Below are 17,467 nucleotides of genomic sequence, written 5' to 3' on the forward strand. Positions count from 1 at the left end.
AGACAGCATAGGGCTACTAATAAAAAATAAAAAAGTAAAAATAAGAATTAATCTGCGCGTTAACGCACGTATTATAAATTATAATAAAAATATTACTTTCTGCAAATATATTATTAGCTATAAAAAAAAGTCTGAAATAGTATTATAAATAATTAAAAATAATAATATGCTAGTAGTTTATAAAAATATAATAAAAAACTATTTTATTTTATCTGCAGGATAGTTTATTATTATATGCAGCTTTACTATACTTTTAAACTATATCTTAAAAAAGTATAATAAAATAACTATTAAGCTCTACTGCTTTATAACTAGGAAAAATGCTAAAGTACCTAAATTTATAATACTTTATATCCTTAGTTACGTTATAATTTAGGAGTGTATTATTTTTAATAAATTTTATAACTATAAATTTATAAATATAATTATAAGTAATTTATATAAAAAGCTCTAAAAGCATAACTACAAATACTAATAAAAAGCTTAGGCTCTATTTAGTACTTTAATAAAAAAAAGCTTATATAAAATTTTAATTTTTATTTCTTTGGCCTTTATTAGACTAGAAAACGAAAATAAAGTAATTAACTAGTATAATCTAATTATTAAGCTAGATTCTAATAGTATTATTAAGTATAAGTTTATAGACAAAATGTATAAAAATATTATAACTATTACTTTAATTTAAGGCTAATGTAAGAAGATAATAGAAAGCCTAGCTATAGTAAAAAATTAGGCTAATATAATCTTAAAAGCTAAAAATAGCGTTAAAAATATTATAAATTCTAAAAAGTACAACTTACTTATAAGTGCTAAAGTAAAAATTTTTACTAAGTTTATACTCTACTAAATACTTGTTATACAGGACCCTTAAAGCAAGAATATATTAGGAATTAAAAAAAATTTTTTAACTTATTTCTGCTCTTATAGCTAACTAAACTTAGTTATAATTATATATACTGCTACTAAATAGTGCAAGGCAGTGCTGTGCAAAAATAAGATAACTTTAGAAAAAGCTTATATAATAGTTATTTTTAATTGTGCTAAAATGTAAGCAATTGCAATGTACTTAGTACTAGCTAAATTAAAATATAAAAAGTATAAAAGCAAAAGCAGTAAAAAAACTAAGCAATTTATATTAGTATACTTTTAGCTATTTTTTGCAACGCTAGACTAGGGGCTTTTTTCCTACTATTTTAAAAACTTAGTTAGAATAAGTATAAAGTATTAATAAGTTAAAACTAAGTGCAAAATAGTTAGCTGCTAAACAATGCTAAACTGCAACTAGAGTTAGGCTATTAAAAATAAAGCTAAAAATACTAGAAAGCTAATACTTTTAAAAATAGTTTAAGCAAAAATACTAATAAAATTATATAAGCTTTTAGTATAGCTTATTACGTGGCTAGGGCTTTAGAAGAAGTATAGTAATAATAAAATTTTTTTAATAAAAAGAAGAATAAAAAAGTTAAAACTAAATAAAGCGCTTTTAAAATAAAAGGACTTAAATAAACTATTTATTTTAGTAGTATTTATAGCCTTTACAGAAGCTATTACGCTAATAAAAGTAAGTATAGTTATAATTATAAAGCTATAAAATAAGTAAAATACTTAAAACTAGTTTATATTTAAAATATATTACTTAGGCTAGCTTGCTTTAATATGCGTTAGTTATATTTTATATACGCTAGAAAGTAAGCTAGAAATTAGTATATTAAGTAAATAGTTTATTAAGATAGCTTTAAAAAACAAATTATAAAGTAAGAAAATAATAAATAGTGCGTATATTAAGTAGGATATAATAGAAAATATAGCTATAAAGCTTAAAAGTTTATAAAAAAGTTTAATTTTGCAATATTAATAAAAGTAGATAGTAAAAGATAGTAGAAAATAGTAAAAGATAGTAAAAAACAGTAAAAGATAGTGTAAGACTGTATATATAAATTAAATTACCTAGCATATTAGTTTTAACTTTAACCTAACTTTTATAAAAAATATATTTTATATTTAATTTTTATAAACTATATTACTAGCTTGCACCCTATTACTAAAACGCTAACTATCTAATAAGTACTATTAATCTAGTTTTTATAAAAATATAGAATAACGACCCTGCAGGCAGCAGAGTATATATATATAAAAAATTTATACTAATAGCAATATTAGCAATTTGCGCGATACTAGCAACTTGCTTAAATTAATAGCTGCCTAACTACTAATAAGTATATATAATTATGCGTAACTGTTTATTACTATACAACCTAGCTAGATTAATTTTTTAGAACTTGAACATAGACTAAACACAATTGAATTTTCCTGACGTATTCCTGACGCCGAACTCCCGTTGTGACATGTCGGCGGAACGATATTCCTCGAATATTTCTCCACATCTGGGAACAAAGACCGTTAACTCCATTATATTCATTTTGGCTTATAGTAGTCTGTGATAGCCTGCGCACTTGCTGTAGCGCGTAGATCTAATTGGTCAATCTGTAGGTATGCGACACTATGTCGGCCCTAATTGGCGTTATGGATCGTAAATTCCGCAATCTCCGCTGCACACTATGCATGCCGTCTTTCGAGACGAACCATTCTAAGGCCCGTACATATCATTTCCCAATGATGTCAGGAGCTGAAAGACTAAAAGTATAAGAAATAGTCATGGACCGAAGCTAACAAATCTCTTGCATTTCATCTTCAATACCCTCCATAGCACATCTCGCTATCTTTTCAAGCTCACCAGCACTCCATAATCAACAAACGCCAGCATGTCAAAATCCCTCTTTGCGGTCTTCGGTGCCACGGGCAACCAAGGCAATTCCACCGCGCAATTCGTTCTCAATGACCCGGAGCTTTCACAACGCTATGCCGTCCGGGCCATCTCCAGAGATACATCCAACCCCAAGATGCAAGACTTGAAGTCCAAGGGCGCTGAACTGGTGCAAGCCGACCTGGATGATCCCTCTTCCCTACCTGCAGCCTTAAAAGGGGTCGAATTTGTCTTCTTTATGACAACAACCCAGTACCAAGGCAACACACGCGAAATCGAGACAAGGCAAGCGAAGAGCTTTTGCGAAGCAGCGCTGGCGCAAAGTGTAAAATACATCATCTTCAGCTCTATGTCGCACCCCTACAAGATCACAAAAGGCGTATTGAAGAATGTGGAGCACTTTGACGACAAAGCCGAAATCGAGCAGTACATTAGAACGCTGCCGGTGAAAAGCGCCTTCTTCGCGCCGGGGTCCTTCATGCAGAACTTCCATTCCAGGATGAAACCACGCCCCAGCTATACCGGAGACGGGACATATTTCGTCGCGAACATTGGCAATAGCGATACAAAGTACCCGCTCATCGACATCACTGACACGGGTAAATGGATCGGTGCCATCCTCGCCTCGCCAGAGGAATACGAAGGCAAATTCCTTGCCGCTGCTGAAGGCTTATACACGATGGACGAGGCGTGTGCAATTATCGAGAAAGTCACGGGAAAGACGGTAAAATATCAGCAGTTGCCAGATGAAATGTTCAAGGGGTTCTTACCAGAGGGAATGAGGGAGCCGCTGTATGAAATGTTCGTGCTGCAGCGAGATTATGGATATTATGGGGAGACTATGGAGGAGCAAGTGGCGTGGGCGAGAGAGCAGGCAAGAAGCAAGTTGATAGGCTTGGAGGAGTTCTTGAGGAGGGAGAAGTACACGGTGGAGTAATTGCTAGCTGAATCATAGAATGACAAGATGGGATGTTCATATTAATGAAAGACGTATTTGTCGTATCCGAGCTAGAAGTAAAGCATCGAGCTACACAGTGAACGTGCGTCATTGCCATTGTCATTTCCGACCTTGAACAGAGTGTGGGAACCCTAATGTGCGTTGATCGCTCCTAACGACCGTCTCGACAGCCTATCTGGAAGAATCAATGTAATCACAAACATCTCCACACTTAGAGTACCTTCACAGAACCAGGGATAGCTCAATTAGGGCGTAGGCGCTTTGAAAATTTTCTTCCTCTGCTCTCGTCTCGCCCTGAAGTGAGGTTTAGATAAGCTGCAATGATTAAGCACATGCACCATGACTAAGTACAATGCATATAAACTAGGCGCAGGCTTACCAATTAAAAGAAAGAGTTTAGTACAGAGGCGTAACACAACAGCACGCAGCCCCGCCACGTTGAACTTAATTAGAGCCATACTTTGCCTTTTAAAGGTCGAAATGCGATAGCGATGATGTCACGGATCTAGACGGAGACTAATGGAGATAAGCTAAACACCACCACCACTCCCTACCTGAACGATTCAGCCCCATATTCCGAATGATGGCCAATGGAATACGCCAAAACTAGTAGTCTGTGGCGCTACGCTCATTAAGCCTGGTCAAGCGTGCGTGGATTTTACGGAAATAGCGTTTAGACACACTAAATCTATGTTCAAGGCTCGTGGCTGTACTACCCGGGGCCTAACGGTGGAGTTTGCACATGTCCGGGCACTCTCTAATGCAGAGAGGTATTGTATATAATGGCACGAGTACAGCCCTAGAGGGATTTATATCAAGTCATCAACATTCCAAACTTGTTTGAGTCACCGATAAAACCTACCTTAAGTCACCTTGCACACAAGATTATCTCCTCTTGTCCCCCCAAGTTAGACTCCAATCACACCAAAGAAGTAGTAATGACCTCTACTACTCAACCTCTCGCCGGCAAAGTCGCCCTGATCACCGGCGCATCAAAGGGAATTGGCGCCGCGACGGCCCTCGAGCTCGCCTCCCTAGGCGCCAGAGTCGCCATCAACTACTCCTCTGACGCCAAACCGGCCGAAGAGCTCGTGGCCAAGATCGGAAGTGCCGACAAGGCGATTGCTATCAAAGCGAACGCGGGCGACGTCAAGGAGCTCGAGAGACTGGTGCAAGAAACGGTGGCCTGGTCTGGCGGCAAGATCGACATTCTCATCCCGAACGCGGGAATAGCCTTGATGCGGAATGTTGAGCAGACGACCGAGGAAGACTTTCAACGCACGTACGACCTTAATGTCAAGGGACCTTATTTTCTGGTTCAGGTACGTCCTCTGCGCCTTTTTGAAAATCGATTTCGCTTTAAAGATAGAAAGGATGGGAGTTCTAACAGACATGCAATCATAGAAAGCGCTTCCCTACCTCCCCAAAGGCGCGCATGTAGTCCTACTCTCTACATCCCTGTGCGCCTCATCCACAATCACACCGAATTATCTCCTGTACGTGACTTCGAAAGGCGCAGTTGAGCAGATGACGCGCGTTTTGGCAAAGGACCTGGGAACAAAGGGGATCAACGTGTAAGTCTCATAAAGCCCACCCCTGCCTTCGCTCATTCCCATCTTCCGAATGCCCCCGACTTACAAGGCAACAGCAACGCTATAGCGCCCGGCCCTATGGCAACCGATCTATTCTTCCAAGGTAAATCCCAGGAACTCGTCGACACAATCGCCTCGGGGAACCCGTTCAAGCGCTTAGGCCAGCCCAGTGAGATCGCAAAGGCCATTGCGTATCTCAGTGGCGAGGGAGGAAGTTGGGTCAATGGCCAGATATTAAGGGTAAACGGCGGGATGACTGTGGGCAATTAAAAAGGAAGAAAGTGAAAACGAGCGGGGTGTCGAAAGATATCATAGATTGATTCTAGATGGAAATAGTAAAAGTACACTTGCTGTTTCTATAGCTATAGGTGAATCGAGCACCAGAAGAACAAACTCCCAAACACCAGAATTTTGGCCTGATAGTGGCTGTTGAATAGCAGAAATTACATGGTCGTACTGCACACACAAAGCTGTCCATATCCGCAGCTGCCGAGCTAGCTCGTGGTGTGCCTAGAACCCATTATAGCCTGGCAAAGCCGGATCCAGAGGATAGCTCCACATCGCCATTGAATCTGGAATAAATAACGCCGACAGGTCCGCATCCGAGCCAGTACTCAAGTCGAACTGCGTGAAATCGAAGTTCATGTCGAAAGCGGGCTGCTGGAGGCCCGTCATGTCCGGGACTTGTGCTGACACGCCGGGAAACCAACTCTGTTGCATGGGCGGTTGAGGTTGTTGTGCTTGCGCTGCTAAAGCGGCTTGAGCCTGCTGCTGAGAGCGGGCGTGCGATTGCGCTTGGCTCTGGGAAGAGGCATTGTTGCTGCTGCCCATAGCGACCTCAGAGAGGAGATGGAGTGGGGTCTGGTTCGCAGAGGACTGCTGAGAAGGAGGTTTCGGTCCTTGGTAGCTAGTTTGGCTAGACTCGTAGTCGCCGTCTGGTTGATCTGCCCTTGCCGTACCCTCCTTGATTTGGACGAATCGCTCCTGTAGACGTTTCGCGACGAAGTAGAATTTACCGTGTGGAGACTGGGCATCGCGAGAGACGATTGCGCTGAACATGGCGACTAAACGCTCGGTGTACGACTCTATCTCAAGGTCTTCCATCTTAATGACGCTGCTGACTTCGCCAGAGCTGGTGACGGAGACCCACATCTTCATCAGGCAAACAATGGCGTATATAGCTCGGACACCTATTGTTGTTAGCTAAATACTGTTGCGTACCGTCTGGAATACATACAGAAGATGACAGGCAGGGTTAGAAGGATGTCGAATTGTATGCTCAAGATCGTGTCTAAGATGCCATGCGTAGCAGTGAGACATTCGCCTAGGGCACCAATATGTGCAGGGCCGATCGGAACGTCCTTTTTGACCCCGGACGACAATGTTTCTGAAGTAAAGGGGGGTTGGAAGTCCGCTGCATTCTGGTTCTGGTGAAGAGCAATCTCGTGGAGATAGAGATTTGTCACATGCTCAGCCAGGCGCAAAGTAGCTTTATATCCGTCAGCAGCTGTAGCGCCAAGGTTTGACTGACTTACGATCAACCTCACCCATTTTGGCGTTCTCATCCCGCAATTGCTGAAGGTCGTTCTCAAACATTTTCAACGCATAAATGACCTTTGGCTCCGAAATGACCATCTCCATGGAAGGATCGTCCATGCAGAACTGGATTGAGATATTCTCGCCAATACGGGCCATCTTGACTTGTCGACAAAGCAGTTGGTCGGATGGAAGTGCGTCAGGCGCGGTCTCGAGTATCTTGAGGCTCTCCTCCATGTACTTGGTCCAGCGGAGAAGAATCGGCCGTCTAAGTACCATTGTGATACTCATGCAGAGGTAATAGCAGACAAGGAATGTCCGTCGCGCCTCGATGCTGCTCGAGTTGGGATGATAGCCCCGGAAGGGACCAATTGAGAGCTTCATGACATTTGGGGTCGCCTTCCTCCCAAGCCCGAGGTCAAGCGCCATGATGGTAGCGCAGTTGACCATCATGTAGAAGTTGTGCTGTTCAAAGTGCAAAGGTGGACGGTACCATAGTACTGCGACTTGCAGTGCTTGCACAATCTCGAGCGACTTCTCCCCATTACGCCAGATGATATCTGCAAGCTGGTCTTTGAGAATCTTGGTCAACTCTCGCTGTACATCTTGGGAGACTAATTGCTCTGCACTGCCATGAGACGAGCCGGCCAATATCGATAGGAATAAAAGAGGCTTTTTGTCCCGAATCTCGCGGGCTGTGGTGCCCGGCGGGAAAGGCACGGCGGGGAAATGTGGACAGATGTCGTTCACATAGCGAAGGAAGACGCGCTCCGCAACATCTGGACTCATCAGGTTATCGACAAGGCCGTTGATGTGCTGGTGGTCGGCGTGGATCTTGGTTCTGCCACTCCGCTTCATCTCAGGATGCTCGGCGAGGTCGCGGTGGAGGGCATCCATGTCCTCGGGTATCGACTGTTGGTCAGTATTGGCCAAGTTACAGAGTCAAGGTGACTTACAGCATGGCCATCAGCCAGCTTCCTCCGCTTAGGTTCAGGACCACGCTGGATAGTTTGCGCCGGGCCATAACCGGGTGGGATATCCGAGTACCTATTTGCGGGAGAATTGGACCAGTCGTGACTGAGCGTGCCCGCGCGGAAGGAGCCTTCGGGCAAGGCCGTTGCGGGAGTGTTGCCATCGTACTGCGGTATGCCTCCGTGGTGCTTGACGTCGGGGACTCCTGTTTTCTGCGCGTGTAGTGTCGCCGTCAGTGCGTCGATCTTGCGTTCGAGTTCGGCAACGCGACTGTCGGCCTTCTTCTGGCGCTTTCGCGTGGGAGGGGTCGTAATACTAGGCAGCGTTAGTCACAGTAAAGGTAGACAGCGCAGCTGGGTCTATACATACCATAGGCGGCCGGCCTTTGCGCAGCGTCTGCATGACTGATCTGGTCGTTCTTGGTCACAGCGAACCTGGAAGCGGTCAGTGGCGGGTTTGTCTCGCGGTTGCGCCTCTCCACACCTTTAGCCCTCGACAGGAATCGCATGCCCTGGGGCGCTTGAAGTCGCCTGGAGACTTGGTAGAGCCTGGCGTCTCATGTGCACTACTTGTGCGCGTCAGCATCCCTTCGCAGCGCGCATCCGTTGGCACCAAAGGCTATGACGTACCCATCGTGATCGCCCTCGTCGTCCTGCTCGTCCTCGTCGAGCGAGGCCTCAGGCCCGGTGGGAGAGGTCTGTTGGAGCGCGGGATCGAGGGCATGGCTGAGCGGGGCAGGCTGCGATAGCTGCGGGGCCTGGTGTTGAGAGCCCGAGGGCAGGTAGTAGGGTTGTCCGGCGTTGTGCTGCGGTGCAGGCGTGTACGACTGCGTGTGCGGCGGCAACGACGAGGCGTAGAGGCGTGGGTCAATAGGATCTGCCATGCTTAATGTCGCGGCTGTCTCGTTCGTTATCGTCGGCGGTCGGTGAGTCGTCTTCCGTTGTGTTGACCGCGGACGCCGGGATATACAAGAACCGCTAGCGTTGCGTGAATCAACTTTGGTGCCAAGCCTTTTTGGATACGCTTTCAGGAAGGATTCAGTCATGGGTTGGAGAAATCCATGGTATTGCGATATTGGAGCCGCTAGGGCATCCAGAGTCAATCTATACACAAGTCGTACTTCCTAATCCTAAACCTGGTCCTTTGCATTCCCTTTACACTCGTTCATCCAGAGCTCACGGGTGGGATGATAGCAACCTCGTCCCCCTCCTTGATCACTCTGCCCGCGTCCTCTGCATCATCCCCCCCAGCATCCACATACTCCAGATTCACCGTAACAGCACAGCTGCTCAGGACCTTCTCCCCAATGCCTGGATATCGCTCCTCCAGCAGAGCGAACAAGTCGCGAGCCCGTACAGGGGCGGGGAGGTGTTCGCTTGCTCTGCGTGTATACGTGGAGGCTGCGGCAAAATACAAGATAGAGAAGTGACCCGCGGGGGCTTTGGCTGGCGCCATTGCGGTGATGACTATGGCTTGTTAGGAGCTGCGTGCTGGCTGGAGGTTTGCGTTGTAATGGGCATAGAGAAATTTTCATCAGGAAAATTAGGATCCGCAGTCTACCGCAGATGCGATGGTCGGATAATACATGCTATAATTTTTGAAAACATCATATGACGGCTGGAATGTGCCAAGAGGAGAAAAAGTACTTACATTACGTGGTGTGCAGGAGGAAGAAACGAGGCATGCGAGGTGGGCACCAGGAGTAGGTCTCGGTGGCTAGCGGAGAGTCCCCGACTTGGCGTCACTGGCCGCGGAGGTCTTTCAGTGTTGGTGCTATGACTTGGTAGCCTTTTCTGTGCAAGTCAGCATGGGGTTGTTGATAAATTTGTGTCTTTTCCCCTCGCTTTTGAAGAAATTGGACTATACAAACATACATATACCTTTTGTTCTGTTGCGTTGCATTGCGCTGCTCATGTGAGAACGCGATATAGTTAGCGTCTGTGCACGGACCATATCAAAGACCGCGACTTCCTCTGCTGCACCTTTTGGGATGCGGCCATTGACCTCACTATTCACTTCAATCTGCCATGTATCCCCGCTCGCTGTGGGCCACAGGCGACGTTTGCCTGCGATGCGAATGGCGACTCCTGAGCCAGCGCCATAAGACTCGTCAAATACATTCTCGTATTGCACTTTCTTCGCGAAAAGCTCCACGAGTGCCACAGCGGACGCTACACGCCGCTGCAATTGTATATACCCTCCCACAGTGCCAATTGATCTCACCATTGACCAAACCCAGCGCTCTCAACTGGCTTCTACACCAGCCCCGACCTCTCAATCCTCCAACCCCGAGCTCATTCCTCACCCGCAACACCTGCCCATTCGCCAGCACCTTGTGCAGTGGCAGCAGCAGTTTAGTAGCCCGACAGAAGAGATCTTGTCTGCATTCCAGAACCATCCAGCATGTGGCGACATGCAAAATGGTATTTCCAAGCTGTCGTCGGGATACAAGGCGGATGAGGACAGCGAGACGAACGAGTGGGATGGCGGCGAAGGAGACGAGGGCGAAGAACTGATAACCATTGGCCTCTTCTTGAGACCTGGCGATGTGGTGGAGCTTTCGCAGCCTGGCCGAGAACCCGTTCTTGCTGTCTTCGTTCAACAGATCAACAACATCAGCCAGTTCTTCTCCGTCAATGGTAGATGGTCCCACTCTATCCTAGCAAAAGTAGCCTTCGCCATCACTGGCTGCTTCGACCCCTCGCTCCTGCAGCCTCTTGTTCCCTTCTTGCCTACGGACCCAGTCACAGCCAATCCCAAAGGCGAAGTCCATGTTCCCATCGACATTGCCGCCCCCGTCCAAGCTACTCTCCAACGTATGACAGAAGATGCTGAGAGGATATACCGCAAAAATGCGTCCGTTCTCGATACTGCATATGCCGTCCTTGCCGATCCTGCCCGCACACGTATGATGACCTTGACTCAGATCACAAAGACGTTGCTAGGCCGCGATGATCCAGCCTGGGTCCCGTCTCCGGCCTCTCTCTTAGCTGTCCGGAAAGCCCTGAATCATAACGAGTTCCGCTTTCGTTCCGACATTCGTAGCCATCGTCTGACCAATGTTTTTGCTATTCGACCCAAGAATGACGTCCAAGTCGTTGAGACAGTTCACGAGTGGATCCGGGAGTACCATGACCATCTTGCTCTATCTGCCAATAAATCCCTACACTCCGTGCGCAAGTGCACTAAAGGAGCATCTTATGTCGCAGAATTCCTTGAGAAAACACGCAGGCTGGTCGCCAATAGCCGAAAAGACCGCGCTCCTAATCGCGGCAATCTTGGACCTAGTAAAACACGCTTGACGGCGACAGATGGGTCGTCCAAATTACAGGTTGTGTGGGGAGAGCCCTTCACTAGCACCGACAAACAGATCATCAACTTCCTCCAAGCCTGGGTGCTCACTGGCCAATTCAATGGCATGGGTGGCCTCCACGCTGCCTGCGCAAGCTTGATACTAGCAACGGACTGCTATGGAGCAGGTGTCGTGCAAAATCCTGCAGGCTTCAAACAAGTCGCGAATGAAATGAGACGTGCCATGGGTTTCGTATTTTTGCAGGAGATTGGCGTGCTCTTGCCCTACGAGAACCGTGCAATTTACGACGAACAGCTAATGCTTCCTACTGTTCGCCTTTCCCGCAATCTGGAGCTTCTCAATACCAAAGCCGAACTCACGCGAAGAAATCCAGATTTCCGGGACTCCATGGCAGATCTACGCCGCGACTGGGGCTCGACTACGGTTTACTGCATCGACGACGTAGGCGCGCAAGAGATTGATGATGGTATATCGATCGAGCGGGTGAAGGGTCAAGATTCGGAGTTTTGGATTCATGTTCATGTGGCAAATCCAACTGCGTTCTTCGACAAGACTCACACACTTTCCGGTCTCGCCGCACACATGACTCAGACTGTCTATACCCCAGAAAGAACGTTTCCTATGCTACCTACCTGGGCTACTCAGGGTTATTTCAGTCTCGATCGCAACCGACCCGTCATTACCTTCAGCTCTAAGATCAATCGTAACGGCAGCGTACTAGAGACGAAAATACAGCACGGCATCATTCGGAAGGTTATCAGTCTGACCCCTTCCGAGCTATCTTCGCTTCTTGGCGAAAACTTTACTACCGAGACGCGAAAGCTTGTTGTTGGTGGCGAGATTCCAGTTGAGGGTAAAGACCGCCCGTTACCAAACCTCTCGCCCAATCAGCTTGAAGATCTAAATGACCTTTACTCTGCGGCAAAAGCCCTCTGGGAGATGCGTAAAGCAGCCGGAGCCATCCGTTTTGCTAATGTATCGCCTAACGTACGCGTTTTTGAGAATCCTAGCAAGGCCGGATTGACTTGGGATCCGCCCTCCATCGACCGAGCACGCCTAGTTCAAGGAGACCCTATCATTGAACTCACCAACACTATCTCTACCGGCTTAATACAATACAGTATGAGCCCGAAGAACATTGTCGAAGAAATGATGATACTTGCTGGCCAAACAGCGGCATCATGGTGCACTGAGCGGCATATACCCGTCATGTACAGAGGTACAGTTGAACCACCCACTGGCGATAGCTTGTCCTCGGAGAAAATCAAGCAATCAGTCATGTCCTACTGGGAGAAACAGGAAGAGCCCCCCCTCAAGCTCGCCATACTCTATACCGGGTCGTTAAGTAGAGCTATCGCACATTCTGAGCCCCTGCCACACAAGATTATAGGCGTGTCTGGCTATGTCAAAGTCACCAGCCCGCTTCGTCGTTTCAGCGACATGATAGCCCATTGGCAAATAGAAGGCGCCATACGACACGAGGCACGGTCTGGCAAGAAGTTCAATGCAACTAATCCCACGAACGCCTCTCGGGGTGTTCTTCCCTTCTCCCAACGTCAAATGCAAGAATCGATAGTTACGCTCTCACCCAGAGAACGGATCATCTCCGAGACCCACCGGGCTTCGACGCGTTTCTGGACAGTCATGGCTATGATGCGTGCCTTTCACTACAAAGAGGCTCCGCTTCCAGATATTTTCATGTTTTGGGTCCGTACTGTACCTGATGTTGGGGTTCGGACAACCGTGTCAGGTTATCTTCCTGAGTATGGACTTCGAGCCAAAATGATAGATCACGAAGCCGGCCAGGTCGGCGACCAGTGGGAGGTAAAACTAGACAGCTTTGATGTGTTTGATGGAGACGTTTACGTAAAGCCTGTTCGCCTTGTCAGCCGGGAAGCTAGCTTTCCATAAACAGCCGAGGCCATCGGCCCGTCAAGACTGGCCTCTTCTTACGGGTGTTAAGTGCGGTTAAGTGCGGTTTGGACAAACATGCGCTGAAATGTGGTTCGTACACAAACAGTTTTGCCGTGGATCCTGCATGCCGAGTCATGAAAGGTAATGGCGTTAGCTGCGATGTTTAGGCCACTCCACACCAGAACTTGCAGTGCGACGAACGATCGGATTCCCACTATGGCGGAACGAGGCGTTTCGTGCGACGGCGCGGGACGAATGCACGGACTTATGCGGATCATTGACGACACTACACTCGATTCCAAATAACGTTGCGGTGCCGTAAAGACAGTCTAATCGTAGAACGAGATGTGCGGCACGGAAAGACTGGTTTCTCGAGCGGCGAGGCGTGACGGAAAATCGACTAGATCAGCAAGGCACATCAACAGGCGCCCATGTAAGCCACTTGCAAGCCATAGATGCACTAACCACGGAGCTCGATCCAGCAAGGGTGTCATTGTCTTGCTCTAAATACGCGTCGCGCGGTTGGTGCTAGAGACGAAAGGACGGCAGCCGATCCGGTTTGCCGGGGAGGGACATGCGCATGGCTAGGGCGAGAATCCAGAGGATCGGCCCGTGGTAAGTGCACCAGATCTATGTACAGTATCCAGGATCAGTATTATTCCGGCACTCCCTTTGTCTGCTTGGCGATATTCTCGTACAAGGGGGCTAGCCCACGCACAATGCAGCACGACCCATCCGGCAGTCCAAATCTCGGTGTGGGTCCAACATATCTGACCAACAATCAACTTCGACCGCCTCCTTTTCACTTCCAATTGCTTTCTTACTGCTAGAAATGAGGCTTCGCATACGCATTTACTAATCACGGGCGCTGGACTAGATGAAACGTCTTTTGCGGCGTCGCTACATGGTAGATAAACTCAGCTGGGCTAGGTCGAGACCATTGCCATTCGATTACATGCATCATTTGACATTGCTATTTTACCTTTTACATGACTCTCGCGCATTTCCAAATAGTTGCACTCTACCCACCAGACAACTGACGTCGCCCTTTTGCGCCCAACCCTGGTCAGCCTACGGCCCAGATACCTGAAGCATCTGGACACTCCTACGCTACGATGTCGGACTTCTATACACCTAGCGACCAACCTCCCGGCTCAGCCGAAGTCAACAAGAGAAAGCAACATCCGCAGCAACCTCGACAACTTCTCTCATGTACCAAGTGCCGCGAGCGAAAGGTAAAGGTAAGTGTCCAGTCGAAATTCCATGAATCGTGCCAGTGTGCACTATGAGCGTAGAAGCTAGGCTCAGACAATACATAGTGTGATCGTACAAAACCCTGCTCCGCATGCTGTGCTCGTGGTGCGCCCAAGGAGTGCCATTTCGTCGCAGAAGGGGGTGATTATGCTCCAATACAACAATCTTACGAGCTTCGCAAGCTTCGTGCGGAGAATCTTCGTCTTAAAGAGCGACTGCGCGCCAGCCAGATTCCTATTGAGGATGACGACTCAGACCCAGCGGCGACTCCAGAATCCCAGCACGGTGAAAGATCAGCCTCGTCGAAAAAAAGACGTGCTGCAAAGCAGAAGCGCTTTCAAGGTTCCGAATGGCAGGATAGCATATATTTTGGCTCACCTGGACTTGCCAGCGTAGTCACAGATGTGAGCAACATCTTTCTCCATCATTGTTTGGACTAATGCGACGCAAGTTTGCTTCTGTAAATCTCAACCCAGCATCAGCTTCTCTGTCACATCTCATGCCTCGCGGACTCGATATGTATGCGCCGCGAAACCCGCCACCTCACCCTTTTGCGACTATATTCAAGGCCACTCCAGAGGAATGTATTCCAGAGCTCTTGAGTGTCCTTCCACCGAAAGAAGAACTTCTGGAATACCTGAGCTTCTTTGAAAAAAGAGTAAACATATGCTCTTTCCCCCATGTGCCTGTCGAGATAACGAGAAGCGAAGTCGAGCGCTTCCTCTCTGAAGAAAGAAAGAACGCCCAGATGTATCCCGATATGCTAGCTTTGCTCTTCGCCGCAATAGCGTTAGGCGCCCAGCATTCGGTGTGGGACAAATCCGGCGAGCAATGGAATGGCGAAGTCATGGATGCAGAAATGAGGAGAGGCGACGTTTATAGTGAGATTCTCAATCATACCAGCAACTCTGATCTGACGTATTGTCTAGTTGCGGCCGCAATGCAAGCCCTACGACTTGCATCTTTCATGCACAAACCAACTCTGTTAGGAATTCAAACACTCATCATGATCGGACCCTACTTGACCAACAGTGGCCGATTCCTGGAGGCGTGGACCCTCTTTGGTACTACCATTCGATTAGCCCATTCAATCGGCCTTCATCGACACCCAAAATACCTCGATCCTGCTCCTCCGACACAGCGGGAATGCTCTATCCGACAAACGCTCTGGTGGTGGATGTTACACATGGACGAACAGTATTCGATGACCCTCGGTCGGCCGCTTGGGATTAGTGGGATTGGAGACTGTCCATGGCCTCAGGAACTGACGACTGACACCGCCATGTTGCGGTTCGGCGAGTTTGTAAACCACTTCACGATTTTGACCAGACAGATCTTAAGCAGTGATCGGTTGACGCTTCAGAAAATCGACGATTTTACGGAAGCTCTTCGAGGACTGCTTGATACGATGCCCGAGACATTACAGTTTGACGAATCGTGGTGTCGGCCTGACACTGCTATTCCTGATTGGCCGCTTAGTGCCATGTCTGCTGGTGAGTTGCTCGATTCTTCATGTCACACGAGTTGACAATCATAGTCTACTATTGTAAAACACATACCTATCTCATTCTCCTTAATCGACAGAGGATCGACAGGAATACCGTACACGCACAGTCGCCATACTCAAGAAATACCGCCTCGTCATTTCGACCCATCAATCGGACGCCTTCGTCGTATCCATCAACGCCTACGTCATCAAAAGCCTCACTTCGAGGTCGCCCCCTTGTGCTCTCCTCATCGGAGGATATCCTTAGCGCCTTTGTTTTCTTCTATCACAGAGTGCCAGCGGCGCTGATCGATTGGACTATCGGCCAACAGGCGTTCAATTCCTGCATGATCCTTCTACTTGACGCCATAGAGAACACAAAGATCACTGCGGGCGCTATGAAAGTGGAAAGAGCATTTGCTGTATTCAAGGAGCTAGAAGACAATCATGTGCATAAGCTTGCAGCTCTGGCTGTGGATAGAATCAGTTGGGGCCTGCAAGAGCTGCATCGAGTCGTCCAGTCCGCATCCAGTACAGGGGGGCAACAGGGGGTCCGCGTCGGGATGGAGACAGCCGGCCCAAGTGAAGCAACGCATGGCTCGGGACATGTGAATACGGTGATGGGTAACACTGGACTTTTGCTGTTGGAGGATCCCGGTCTGCAGGCTTTCGTCCAAGAAGATTGGGCTCCAATCGCATGGGCCATCCCAGGGGGTACGAGCAATATTATGAAAGAGCAGGAACAGCAATCACAGGCCGAAGCTAGGCAAATGAGCGGACTAAAGGCAGAAGATGATGTCTACCGTTTTCGATCCCCGGAGGTTATGCAGGGTATGCGGAGATCGACGACCACGCGTTCAGCACCCATGCGCTACGCGACCCTGTCAGAAGAGGATTCTAAGCCACAACCCTACACAGCTCCGACATCCCCTGCAACCCTCGCAGCGTCGATGCAGCAACAGCATCATGATGCACAAGCGACTGCCACGAGAGGCCGTCGTGAGCGGCAGCCGCCTCAAGGCTATCAACAATTCCATCCGCCTCACTTGCCACACGCACGAGAATATGAATCGGCGTCAGCAACAGGCACCTCAAGCAGCAGCGGCTGGGGATACGAAGCGATCCCGAGCGCATCGAGCACCATCCAACAACATGGCAATTTGCCCCTGACGTCTCCAGATCCGAGCAGTGCAGACAGTCCAGCGGCAACTCGATTGCCAGGTACACCCCTGAGCGCAGCCATCTCAGCAACAATGGCAGGATCAGAACCTGCCTCCTTACATGCATTTCTCGAAGCTATTCCGACTACGAATATCGTTAACCCTAGCGTTCACCCCCCGTTTGCAGCCCGACCCGCGGCTCCCATGTCTAGCATAGCAGGCTCATCGATGAACTTCTCGCCGGTGTCTCCTGGTGCATTGCACGGCATGGTGCAACAACAGCCCCAGCAGTTAGTTTTTCCTTTTACATCGCAATTTTCGAATGCAACGCCTACGACGATGGCGGAGCAAATGGACTTGGATGAGTGGCAGAGATACGTCGGTAGTTCCCGGGGCTAGGTGAATTGGCAGGAAGCTGGCCGGCAACATCCTTTCGTTTTTGTTATTTTTGTTACAAGGGAGGCCCCTTTGCTTGATACCTGGGATTAATATCATTTTCCATAGCTCACACACATTTT

The 17,467-nt window shown here is 47.9% G+C and overlaps 6 protein-coding genes across 6 annotated transcripts; 4 read left to right on the forward strand and 2 right to left on the reverse strand.

The window, feature by feature from the left end:
• Nucleotides 1–2,604: 2,604 nt before the first annotated feature.
• Nucleotides 2,605–3,753, forward strand: K460DRAFT_367123 (NAD(P)-binding protein). Its single transcript, XM_040933509.1, has one exon. It carries the CDS (start codon nucleotides 2,763–2,765, stop codon nucleotides 3,699–3,701), a length of 939 nt encoding a protein of 312 aa, XP_040788885.1. The 5' UTR covers nucleotides 2,605–2,762; the 3' UTR covers nucleotides 3,702–3,753.
• Nucleotides 3,754–4,456: 703 nt separating this feature from the next.
• K460DRAFT_386601 (NAD(P)-binding protein) lies at nucleotides 4,457–5,584 on the forward strand (the record flags this gene model as incomplete). The annotated part of the gene is made up of 3 exons (XM_040935610.1): nucleotides 4,457–5,044; nucleotides 5,127–5,296; nucleotides 5,371–5,584. The coding sequence occupies exons 1-3, from the start codon at nucleotides 4,661–4,663 to the stop codon at nucleotides 5,582–5,584; spliced, it is 768 nt and encodes a 255-aa protein (XP_040788886.1). The 5' UTR covers nucleotides 4,457–4,660.
• A 240-nt stretch (nucleotides 5,585–5,824) lies between these two features.
• K460DRAFT_286653 (uncharacterized protein) lies at nucleotides 5,825–8,705 on the reverse strand (the record flags this gene model as incomplete). Its single annotated transcript, XM_040928910.1, has 7 exons — nucleotides 5,825–6,504; nucleotides 6,552–6,803; nucleotides 6,850–7,762; nucleotides 7,807–8,137; nucleotides 8,192–8,256; nucleotides 8,306–8,390; nucleotides 8,452–8,705. The coding sequence occupies 7 exons, from the start codon at nucleotides 8,703–8,705 to the stop codon at nucleotides 5,825–5,827; spliced, it is 2,580 nt and encodes an 859-aa protein (XP_040788887.1).
• A 161-nt stretch (nucleotides 8,706–8,866) lies between these two features.
• On the reverse strand, nucleotides 8,867–9,468 carry K460DRAFT_367125 (Molybdopterin synthase sulfur carrier subunit). Its single transcript, XM_040933510.1, has one exon. It carries the CDS (start codon nucleotides 9,275–9,277, stop codon nucleotides 8,987–8,989), a length of 291 nt encoding a protein of 96 aa, XP_040788888.1. The 5' UTR covers nucleotides 9,278–9,468; the 3' UTR covers nucleotides 8,867–8,986.
• A 381-nt stretch (nucleotides 9,469–9,849) lies between these two features.
• On the forward strand, nucleotides 9,850–13,046 carry K460DRAFT_281704 (RNB-domain-containing protein; the record flags this gene model as incomplete). The annotated part of the gene is made up of 2 exons (XM_040928513.1): nucleotides 9,850–10,011; nucleotides 10,062–13,046. The coding sequence occupies 2 exons, from the start codon at nucleotides 9,850–9,852 to the stop codon at nucleotides 13,044–13,046; spliced, it is 3,147 nt and encodes a 1,048-aa protein (XP_040788889.1).
• Nucleotides 13,047–14,164: 1,118 nt separating this feature from the next.
• Nucleotides 14,165–17,348, forward strand: K460DRAFT_356017 (uncharacterized protein; the record flags this gene model as incomplete). The annotated part of the gene is made up of 5 exons (XM_040931919.1): nucleotides 14,165–14,290; nucleotides 14,369–14,707; nucleotides 14,755–15,184; nucleotides 15,233–15,796; nucleotides 15,841–17,348. 5 exons carry the CDS (start codon nucleotides 14,165–14,167, stop codon nucleotides 17,346–17,348), a joined length of 2,967 nt encoding a protein of 988 aa, XP_040788890.1.
• Between the last annotated feature and the right edge of the window lie 119 nt (nucleotides 17,349–17,467).

This window comes from Cucurbitaria berberidis (assembly GCF_010015615.1).
Source record: "Cucurbitaria berberidis CBS 394.84 unplaced genomic scaffold K460scaffold_3, whole genome shotgun sequence".
Classification (NCBI taxonomy): Eukaryota; Fungi; Ascomycota; class Dothideomycetes; order Pleosporales; family Cucurbitariaceae; genus Cucurbitaria; species Cucurbitaria berberidis.